Source organism: Zerene cesonia, chromosome 20 (genome assembly GCF_012273895.1).
Source record: "Zerene cesonia ecotype Mississippi chromosome 20, Zerene_cesonia_1.1, whole genome shotgun sequence".
NCBI lineage: Eukaryota > Metazoa > Arthropoda > Insecta > Lepidoptera > Pieridae > Zerene > Zerene cesonia.
In genome coordinates, this window is record NC_052121.1 from 9,445,062 (window position 1) to 9,457,636 (window position 12,575).

The following is a 12,575-nucleotide window of genomic DNA, read 5'->3' on the forward strand; positions in this document are numbered from 1 at the left end:
CAGATTCGAAATTCAAATGTAATATTTTTTTATAATTAAGTGTAACAGTATTTATGGCCAGACTAAGTATATTTATTGCGAGTTGATTAAAATTCTCAATATGTAAACCATTGCTGTCAATTATTTGCATCGATGCTATATAATAGTATATTTTTTAAATTTTAATTTCATGTACTAACATAGTTTTTAATTGTCACAAACAAAAAGAGTCTTTATAGTTGCTCGATTAAATGAATATATTATTATTATTATTAAACTTTACAGAGGTTCTATTTTTCCATCACAAGTAGAATGTGCAGGATTTTTCCTTAGCGTCAGGTCTCAGGATATGTCATTTCATATGAAGATAAAAATATGAACTAACATGTCCACACAACCTATATACTATCTCCACGGCTCCGTCACATGCGATTCGCGACAAAACAATGAGTGTATTATGTTATTATATGAATTGCATTTGCGTCAGAATTGTTGTTTTATTCTAATTGCTCTGTGGTTCGCTTTTGAATGTTTTTTTAGAACATTCTTATTTAGTATAGAAAAAAATCTTTCGCCATGTTTTATGACGTGTATAATGGTGCCCTTCAAACGGAACTGTCATTGAGTGACAGTCCTGCCAAAAACGTTTCAGACGTTTTGAAGTAAATGTAGATTAACATAAAGATAGATTGAAAAACATGATTGCGCTTTCACTACCGTACATTTCATAAAATACTGGGTTACCGGAACAATACAATTACATTTATTTGTAAACGAATCTAATTACGCATACTGTGCGATATTTCATTATTGACCATATTTTGAACCAACTTCAAAATGGGAGGAGGTTCTAAATTTGGCTGTATCTTTTGTTTGTTATCTCATGGCTTTTTACTGGATGAACTGATTTTGATGACTTTTTTTAAAGATGGTGTCTTTCGTATGGTGCCATTTAAATTCATCTAAAATCATTCATCAGTTCGGACAATTTCAATTTCTGTTAAAAATACGTAATTGCATTTTATTATAACACCTCATGGTTGAGCAATGTAGCTAAAGGAGTTGTTACCCCATTGCAAAATGTAGATAATTCTTTAAGAAACTATTACGCACATTTTCAATATTTTACTTTCTCTAGGTTTTTTTTTTCTCTACGGATGTTAAAATCTTGACATAACATATGTCAAAATTCAACAGATGATAAACGAAAAAAAAAGCAAAACATTCCAAACGCACCTTCCAAATTTAAATCTTGAATGATTATTTATTCCAGATATAAGATGGTAGTTCGAAACGTTGGATAGGGATATTGCTAAAGATGAAATGATGTGTATAATTGAGGCACGGGCTGCTGCACAATGATCAGACGCAATGCAAGCGGGTCAACGACCGACGTGAACGAGCTTACTGTTTTGAAATTAGGTTTCCGTGATTTTGTTGAAGTTCTAAATATATTGTATAATTTAATATTTTCATTTTTAAATAATGTTGAATTACAAAGTGATAATATAGAATGTAAATGTTTAAATAAGTAACAGTCTTAGGAGGAAATTTTCTAGAAAAGACTGCGATTTAGATCAATATCTAAATCTTAGACTAAAGATTTCAAATGTTATGAAACTTTAGATTTTTTGTATTTTCCTCTAAAGTTTCCCATCAACAATCGCTTCAGAGCATATCTTCCTATACTGCGTCGAGGTTAAAAAATCGGCTTACGAATTAAATAGTTTTTAAATTAATAGGGTATGAATTCGCAATAGTTGGGCTGTGTATTCAAGGTGATGCATGTAATCAGTGCTAAGCAAATTAACCAGAGCGTGGGCTCTTACGTATGCATTTCTATCGCCTTAAAACATTAATTTATAAACAAACTAGCTGCGTTCCGCGTTTTAACCCGCGTTAGTCCGTATCCCGTAGGAATATCGGGATAACAAGTTGCCTATGTTATTCCAGTTGTCCAGCTGTCTACGTACCAAATTTCATTGCAATCGGTTCAGCAGTTTTTGCGTGAAAGAGCAACAAACACACACACATCCTTACAAACTTTCGCATTTATAATATTAGTAGGATTAGTAGGATAGGATTTGGTACAATATAATTAATGTTTTGTGAACTATATGACAATCATTATGTGTACTTCAACTTATAATATTCTCACAGTGAAAGTATAAATAGTGTATAATAACTGTATAATAAACATTTAACTTGAAGCTGTACCGCTTTGAAAATATTCGACTGTAATAATACTAAAATAAATAGACAGAGACTGTTTTGTTTATGGCAACACTCGAGCATATTTCATTTTATTATCTGTGAATTTGGTAATAAAAGTAAGTCGCACGCAAATAAATGTGTGATCGAACAATGTATGTGTATTTATAATTTTGTTTACGAAAAATATCAACAGTAATTTTACTCTAATGCTTATATGACAGTCTCTGAGCTGATAGAATAAAAACAAAGCATGTTTGATTGAATGTACATACAATATATAATTATAATAAAAAAAACGATTAACAGCAATTAGTGCAATAGAAACAAAGATAAGTAGTTATTCCTTGCCTATTGTCGCATAAACCACAAAGACATTGATCATCTAAGCTATTGGGACATCCTTACTAGCATTATAAATACAAAAGTTTGTTTGTTTGTGTTTGTTTCACCGCGCAACGGGGGGATTTTTTGATAGGATGATGTCTGCAGATAGTTGAAAACGTAGAGAATGATATAGATTACTTCATAACATCTCATTCCTATGGCAATTATCTTTGACAACGCTTGCGGGCGCGCAGGCGGAATGCTAATCTATTATATATCTAAAGAAAGTCACAAACAGCTTAGCGTGCCATAGAAAGTAAAACCTAAGGTCACATAGTGTAACTGTACAACTGTAAATGACCCTTTATTATTGTCTTCAGCCGCCTAGTGGTCAAAACTCGACCCTCTTGACCACTAGGCGGTTCCTCATTCTAACGACGCCCATTTACGTTCCACTGCCCGTATCGCGTGGACATATTACACTCGACAAATTAGCATTGTAATACAAGAACAACATTGTAAGGTAGATATCATCGTTATACGTGGAAGAGCCCGTCTAAAAACATAATACGAAAGTTCGGTAAAGGAACTTGTAGGTTAATACCGATTTTTATAAGTCTAATACATTTTTATAGCGCATTAATTTGGCGTGCAAGTGATGGAAAATATAACAATTTTTAAGTTGAATCTGTGTTGCAAATTTATATATAACTAGCGGTCCGGCCCGGCTTTACCCGTGATACATATATTGCCTAAAACCTTCCTCAATAAATGGGCTATCTAAAACTGAAAGAATTTTGCAAAACGGACCAGTAGTTCCTGTGATTAACACGTTGAAACAAACTCTTCAGCTTTATAATTTTAGTATAGATTAGTAGTACAAATAGCATTATAATATAGTTAGTTGTATCTAACTGAAAGTTACGAAGTATTAATGATATTGATAAATAGAACTAAAGGTTTTACCATCTTAAGGGAGCATGCTTATATATTATGTATGCACAAATATGAATATTAATGTATTGTGTTTTGTCAATTAGGTTTTAAATTAATCAAAAATCAAAACTAAACCGTTTAAATAAGAATGAAGATGTATCAGAATGACACAAGAGATTAGTAAATTAACAAATTGGACGTCTTACTTCTGTAATTATTTGAGTGCTATAATTGGCATTTCTATACCATCTCAAGACCAAACACTAGCGTATACATATTTCGAAATAATCGGACGCTCCGTTAGAATTTACAAGTTACTGTTAACCAAAATGAGGCACGAGGTTAGGGAAACACGCGGCCTTGGCTCTACGGCTCCGATATTTGAATTAAGAATCTTTTTTTTTCTAATGATTTGTGTGTTGCCAGTACATTTTGGTTTTAAATAATAAATTTCTTCGCATTTTAATGGGTCTTCACAGATTATTCATAAACAACTTTTTTATTTAATATCAGGTAACTGAGTTAGTGGTTCACCATCTATAAACACGATTGTTAATTCAAGCTAGAACCTTCGCTTGATTCACAAATGAAAAAAAAAATAAATAAAAAGAAAACTAATAAGCGGGTCGACATTTAAATAAGAAAATTACCGCAACGGCGGCACGTGCGTTAAAAATTTGACATTTATTTATAAACTTTCTATGAGCTTGTAATTTATAAATGAACGCTGCATCATATTTGAAAATTGAATATTATTGAATTAATGCAATATGCAGTTTGATTTGAATTTATTAATAGTGAAAATTTGAATAGAAAGTGAAGTAAATAAAACATTGAATTAGGTGAGTTTATACCATGTTAAATGTTACAGAAAAATAATTAAATAAAACCATTTTAGGTTGTATATGACCTTGTGCTGATTGCTGAATACCTATATTTTCATCCCAATCAAGGAATGTCTATTGCGGTATATTTTTTTATTATTACCACATTATTTACATATTTATATGCGCCATAGTGTATGTGTATAAATTGTATTTTTTATCAGTATTCTCTTATTTTCAACTGATTTCAAAAAGGAGGTTATTAATTCGGCTGTTTTTTTTTTTTTTTTTTTTTTTATTTACTTCATAACTTCTATTTGGTTGAACCAATTTTTATAATTCTTTTTTATTTGTGTGCCTCCCATGTAGCATTTGATCAAGGTGGTTAGTTTTTTTTTAAACATATTTTTCGTACTTTTTTCTAGAATTGAAAATAAGTAGGTGTTAAAAGTGTTACATCTACGTGTACGGAAAGTATTCATTGTTTGATTGTACATGTGTGTCGATTAGGCATGCTCTCGGTGAAGCCTAGATACCTACTTACAGAAATTCTTACCAAAACGGGTAGACTGTTTGGGAATTTTAACTGGTCGAGTATAATTTGTGTATAACCTGTTGCTCTATGGGAAAATGTAGATCCATAGTACATATATCCGTTTCATCATCTATTTAATTGTATAACTTGTAAAGAGATTGAAGATAGACTAGTCCTCTACAATTATTGATTGAATTCCTCATTAGGCCACTAATGAATCTTTTAATGTTTGTGTATATAGAAAAATAAACTTATTTTTTTCCACTAAAACAAACAATTACACGTAACTATAGGTACTTTATGAATTGAATAAGCATTTAATATTGAATATAACTTGTATCATAAACCATATGTGCTAACGTCACATGGTGAACGTCAACGATAAAACATTTAGCAATAAAAACAAGCCATTTCAAGGTCACAAGACCAACGTCCGCTGTCACAAATAAGGCACAACATGAGGTTAATATCCTCTTCACTGGTTTAAGTAAACATAAGACCTTTTCAAGAAATCGTGGGTGGAACACCAGATTTATGTAAATTGTCTAGTTCTGAAATGGTTAGCATGACAGAACTTGGAAAGCGAATAGAAGATATGTAATATTTGTGATGAGATTAAAGATGGCGTCCAAATTTCAAATTTCAAGTTTGTTTATTAAATCAAACACTTACCTGATAGCTAAATACATCACGATAGCAGAACAAATAGGTATAAAACAATTAAAGGTTCAAGACGGATATCTTTGCTAGGTTACAGAGTAACCTGTATTAAAGATATCAGTACCTTTTAAAGGTGGCGTTACTATAAAAAACTATTTTTTGCCGTATCGTCCTTGCACTTGGTGTATTTAGATCTAATAAAAAACCTATGACCACGTTATAGCTTGATTGTAATTCTGATCTTGTGTCTTTACAGAATTAATCGAGTTAACATTTCCTTCAATATAGTTAGCAAATAAGTGTTTCACAGAACATTCTCATATAAAACACGCTCGTGAGAGCCTTCCAACAATACGCTATTCATAAAAAGTTCTAGAAAATACAGGAATGTAGGCATTAATTAATCACTATCTCGAATGATTTCACTATCTAACAATCATTCTAAATTCGTTCACAGCAATTTTATGACATAATCACGAAACTATCGATACTCAATACGATATCATTTTTTATTACGTATTCAAATTACTTCCTACACTTACTTCAGTGCTTTAATTGTTCCAGATGGCGTAGAAAACCGGTCGCAGAGATCCAACACAAATGCTTTTTAGCACTCTAATGGAAGGCGAAACTATTGCAGCAAACACAATTATATCATCCATAAAGAGATTCAACGCCGAGGGAAATGAACATGGAACTATAAAGTCGCTTCTAAAGAATTTTATATTGCCCGAAAGTGAAATGGCTATCAAACAGAAACATAACTTTAGTGAAAAATGCGTATACACGGTACCAATAAAGCCACCTATGTCTCCCTCTCATCAACGGAAAACAGTGAGTGAAGCAAAACAAGCGTTTTTAAACTCCACGCTACGTAACAATACACACTGCAAGGAAAATAAGCGAGAACCAACGTTACATTACGCACAATTAGCTATAAGTACGGGAAGTGATGACACAAGAAGTACAGGTGGAGGAAAATATACGAAGGAATTTACAAATGCTCAGAAATATAAGGAACGATCTCTCCCAATAGATATTCCTTCATCCACCAAGAGAAAGAGTGAAAATCAGCAGCAAAGGAAAGTCAGTTTCAAAATAAAAAATGCCTCTTCGTCCTACCGTCGGGCACCGCTAGTAACAACAATGACGATCACGAGCAGTAAAGTGTCAGAATTGACCAAGAAATTTAATGACCTAGTTAATACTAGTTCACCAGGCTCAGTGAAACAGTCTAAACTGGTCAAAACAATTGAAGATTTACAATCTGCATGTTCAGCCAGTAGTAGTTCTACCCCTTCGTCCACGCTTAGCTCCAGTCCAAATATAAAAATTGTTGTTCGACATAGAAGAGGTTCCAAAAAGCGACCAAACAGTAGGAAAAGGTGCTCCAGCATGGATTCCATTGATAAATTAATTTTATCTGATAATTCTAACAGTAAGATTCGTATAATTCGATCTAAATCTGATGGTAATAAAATACCAAAATCACCAAAAAAACAAGCTGAATCAACTGGACAAAGTGGATCAGATTCTGTGGACGGATCACCAGTAAAATGTATTAATGAGGTTCCGAGATCACAAAAAGAGAGCAATGTTGTCAAAAACGTCATACAAAAATTCGAATGTGAAATTAACGCTCAACTTAATAAAAGCAATATTGTTAAAAGAAACCCTTTAAAAGCCAATAGTACAATAACAATCAAAGAAAAACCAAAAGTACCTGAAAAAAAGTCGTCACTAGTATTAACAAAAAATGTCGTACTAAAAGACGGGGTCCCCAAAATTAAAACAATTAAACCCGTTCTAGTCGATGAATCATCGAAACAAGCTTCTCGTCTCTCACCACCACCTGAACTATCGAAGAAGAAGGAGCCTATTTATGATAAGAAAAGGTTTAAAACAAATTACATACATTCGGAAAAGTTACCATTGCACGTTGTTGAAATAATCCACGAAGAAATAAACGACGTTACCTCAACGTCTGCTTTACCTGTAAAAGAAGAAAAGGTTCTTAATGAAACACAAAATTCTATAGAAGACAAATCTATATACCAGGATATAGAAAGTCAAATAACACCTAATGAATCATTTTTATGGAGGAGAAAAAGTAGCCAAATTTATTCAGATTCCGAAAAATCAATATCTGAAAGTCCTTATGGTTTCGTAAGTGTCATATTGAATGAATCCACAGTTTCTTGTACTGATGAACAAAACAGTTCTGCTACAGAGGATTCTAAATCGAACGAAGTATCTGAATCTCAATCAACTTTAAGAGGTAGTAATCTCGAACCTAGCTCAGATTTTGAATCAAATCTAATAGAAGCACTTAACAAAGAAGTAATAGTAGGTTTTAGCCCTAAACCAGCAAAAGAAAGTGAGGCAGAGGATGATTATGAACCTCTAGAACCGCGAGATGATAACATCGTAGTTGTAGCAGTAAAAAGCGATAGAACTTCTAAAATAAACTGTCCTTTACCTGAGATTCCTATAGAAGTGCCACTAAGTCCACCCACCACGCCACCCGAAGAAAACATATACCAATGCCTTTTAGAGATGCGGTCACACCCTGAGGGGGATGAAAGCAGTCTACATAATTATGAAACTTGTGGAAGCCAACTCGAGGAACGAACAAGAGGCGATGGCGACAGTGACGATGGTTATGAGTATTGCAAGTCTCCCGTAAAGCCCTACTGTCTTACATCCAGTTCTGGTATTCAAATTGCTGAGAACTATAACCCATACTCAGCTAATAACAAAAATTACGCTATAACCAAATCTGTCAGCGGCACCTCAACGGTGAGTTACGAGAAAATAGGTTCGGATAGGATCTATGAAAAGATACCCCCACGCCCAATAAAATCAAAAGAGAGCAGCCCAACCAGCAAACGCGATTCCATAATCTCAGATTGCTACAATGAAAACATTTACGACACAATCAAGCATGCAGACGGGGTGTCGTTATCACACTGTTATGAGAGCATACCCAACAGCCCGAGTATGGCAAAGATAAACAATAATGCTAAAAAGCAGATATCAGCGGTACAAAAGCGCCTCTCGTTTGACACAGTGTCAAATATCAGCCAATCTACGTTATCCAGTGAACAGAAGACAAATAGTATTTATGGGCAAAGATCGGTGCTCAGTTATAATGGACAAGAAATAGTATTCCAAGTGCCGAGCAGTGAGACGAGCGCTAGTGGCCGAAGCGACAGGAGCGATGACTGGGTGGACATTTCAGACGAGGAAAAGACTGAGGAGAAGAAAATAATTATGTAAGTACTTGTATATTAACTGTTGAAAATTGTAACACGTAAAACAAAAAAAAAACACAAAAAAAAGACTCTGTAATTTGTCCTATAAATATGATTATGATAATGAAATAACTAGGAAAACAGCATCAAATTAGGCTCAGTTTTATCCTGTTGATAGCTCAATTATTATTTTTTTAAGAAGTCATCTAAACGCTCTACACATAAAATTAATTAAAAATTGCAGGAAGTTATCAAAATCATCTTAAATTAACTTCATTTTGGACAAGCAAAAATGATCCTTATTTCTCAGTATTGCTTCCGAGTAATAAATTAGATATAGAACCAATATTAACACCATTATCGTAAACGGGTGACCCAATAAACTTGCAGGTGTATTACAATGGTTCTGAAGAGCATTGCAAACATGCTTATCAAATTTGATATGTCGCTTTCATAACGTTCAGTTTAGATATATCACAGAAGAGTGCAGACTATTGTTAAAAATAACAATAAAATAGCTGTATATTGAAGTTCATAAGAAATATATATATTATTGTAATGATCTGCAGCGTTCAAGAAAGGAGTCGGGGACGCAAATCGCATTCCGGGTGGTCGCAGAAAGTTAGACATCAGTGGCAGAATTCACCAAAACAGAGCGAAGAAAAAGGTAAGATTATATTAGAGAGAATACTGTGTCTTATAGCAATGATTCCCTTTGAATACAGCGCCATCTGTTGCCAAGCTAACTCACTACGTGTAAAGGCTTGTTCTAATATTGAATATCATTACATATAGTGACTATAGATGTCACTCGTTTTGCGTCAATTATCGATATTTATTTAACTATGGCAAGATTACAAACTAAAAGAAATTTCGTATTGCGTAACTTTCATAACAAATAATTGTGTTTTCTAATTAATTCCTAATTACTCTTACTGGTTGTTAAAATGAAAAGACAGCTCGTCGAAGTTTATTCATGTAGGTAATGAATATTCATAATTGGAATGTAAAGAGTGATAGAAAAAAAACCTAGGAAATATTGAATGCCCCTATTGCGCAAACGCAGGCGATTATGTAAAGCGTCCTACGCGAATAGTTATTGACCGCGGATTTGTTTCTTATTAATTCTGACCTCAACGCCTAAAACAGCGAATTCCGAATATTATTGTATTACATTTGGATAAATTTAACAATTTTGTTTCCACTTCGGATTAAGATTTTGTTTTGAAAGCGGAGCATTTATTGTGGGAGTCGAGCACGCTTCGGCACGAATTGGGCCAGCTCGCACCGGGGAAGTACCACACCCCCACAGAAATACCGGCGTGAAATAGTGGCATGCCACTGTGTTTCGTGCGGTGAGTGGGGGAGCCGGAAGCCCGTTTCCTTTTCCTCACCCGTCCCAGTCCATTCCTACTTTCCAGTTGTTAATCCATTCCTTTTCCCTTACCTCAAAAAAGCGGGCAGCGCATTCGCAGAGGCCCCACCTTTGCGAATGATCATGGGCGGTGGTGATCGCTTACCATCAGGCGAACCACCAGCTCAGTTGCCCGCTATAACATAAAAAAGCATATTCAATTATTATTATTTATATATTAGCTGTGCCCCGCGAAATATGTGCGTGAAGCCCACTTATTCGTACATGATGTTATAATGATAATATAGCCTATAAGCCATCCTAAATAAAATAAATGCACCTGTTCATAAACACAAACTGCATTTTTGTGTTTTGCTAATCACAAAAGAAATTTGAGCTAGTAGTTTCTCTTTAGCTTTTTATTATAAGGTAAATATTTTATTTACAAAAATTTATGAATACTATTATATTATGAAATGACTATGATAGTTTACTCCATTACTAACTATAACGGCAACAAAACATATTTATGAAATATGTATTAAAGTACATAATCCATTTAACAAAAGAAAAATCGCTGTTATAACTTGCAACTTATATTGTTGTCTAGCAGTGTAATAATTGCCCAAAGGTTTTATGCGTAGGCGCAGGAATCCGGTAACAATATTCGTAGTTTGCGCCCACTATCGTCGGCGCATGCGCAAAGCGCCGCTAACTTAGATTCCGATGCTAATTATAAGTTACACCTATACTTGTGTTTAGTTATTCGTGTTCCCTTATGGCTGTCAACACTTAAATTTAAAAAGAGATATATGTTATATTAATCATTTTAAAAGTTTTTAGCCAGCTCTTTAGCTCAAGATTGGGTTGATTTCTAAACTTATAAGTAAACTAGCTGCGCCCCGCGGTTACTGGCTTACGCGCTTTCACCTGCGTAAGTCAGTGTACCGTAGGAATATCGGGATAAAAAGTTTCCTACATGTTATTCCACTTGTCCAGCTGTCAACGTACCAAATTTCATTGCAATCGGTTCAGTAGTTTTTGCGTGAAAGAGCAACAAACACACACACATCCTTACAAACTTTCGCATTTATAATATTAGTAGGATAGGATGCAAACTCACCTTTTAGACATTCAAGCGCTATAACTTTGTATTTGATATAAATTTAAAACGTTTGTGGTACATTTAAAATCAACATCGCATGCTTAAAGCTAAAAAGCGTATCGATTTTCATATATAAATAGCAGGTTGCCTTTCAAATTAATCGGATAGGTATCATTTGACCTACAAAGATACGATTACATCGAGTAACGTTAGCTTAAAGAGAATTGAGTTAGTAGTTTTTGGGATTTGGTAGTTAAAAAGTTCTGGAGAAATAAAGATTGGAGTAATTTTATAAATATTGTTATAGTTGGTTTCCTAACTACCCTCAATCACTAAATAGTATGAAATAAATTCGCTTTTCTCCGTCTGTGTGTGTGTATGTTTAGATCTTAAAAATTACGCATCAGATTTGGATGGGCTTATTTTCATAGATTGGAGTGATGACTAGAATATAAGGTGTTTTACTCCAAAAATCATGCGTTAAGCATGCGAAGTTGCGGGCATGAGAGACTTAGAAGCCATAGAGAGTGACATAGGCTACTTTGTATCGCAGTGAATTCCATAGAAGTTCATCTTATTTCCATAGGAATTTCCGCGGAAAGCTTACACTCGACAGATTTATTTTCATAGAAATTTTAACAATTCATAAGAAATATTTCTTTAGATCTGTTTAGCTATAAGAGTTTTAATATAAATTACATCCCGCATCTTACATACAGACATACGTTAAGCTTACAGCACCCGTCTTTTTATAAGGCTAAAAAACAAACTTCGCAAGCAATATTCACAATGATTTGTACAAAACGACCTTGTGAGCATCGTTCTCCGAATGTCATAACTGACAATGTTCCATAGCTTCCAAATGATTGTCATACAAGCACACTCATTTCTCACGACTCCACAACAGTGACGTCCTTGGCCGTAAATACTATGTATGAAAAATACACGCTTAGACCATAAAAACTATCGAAGTATTTATTATATTGTTTAGCATTCCGCCCTTTTATTCGATTAATATCATAGTATTTTCTTGTGTTTGATTTTACGCGAGTATTATACATTTAGAAATTAAAAACTTTTTAACGGATTTTAAACGCGATTTATTCATTGTATTATTAACCCGACGTTTCGAACTCTTTACAGCGAGCGTGGTCACGGGGAGACTCCCGTGACAAAGTTTTTAATTTCCAAACGATTAATATCATGTTTAAAATGTATTCCGTGCATACAATGCAAATTGTTAATTTATGATGGTCATGAAAAATGGCATTTGAGGGTATAATTTAATCGTATATTCTGAGCACTTCTTATCGTGGGGAAGATTTCCCCCACACGGGAAAGGTGTATATCTGTATTATATAACGTAGAAAACCATGCAGTTTTGTCTAAA

At 33.9% G+C, this 12,575-nt stretch overlaps 1 protein-coding gene across 1 annotated transcript in view; it reads left to right on the forward strand.

Annotated features, from left to right (window-relative positions):
• LOC119834879 overlaps positions 1–12,575 on the forward strand; it is a 54,040-nt gene that overhangs the window by 7,876 nt on the left and 33,589 nt on the right. Inside the window, exons 2-3 of the mRNA XM_038359397.1 lie at positions 6,037–8,747; positions 9,296–9,393. Coding sequence (XP_038215325.1) covers positions 6,073–8,747; positions 9,296–9,393 — 2,773 coding nt within the window. The 5' untranslated portion in view covers positions 6,037–6,072. The remainder of the gene's footprint in view (positions 1–6,036; positions 8,748–9,295; positions 9,394–12,575) is intronic.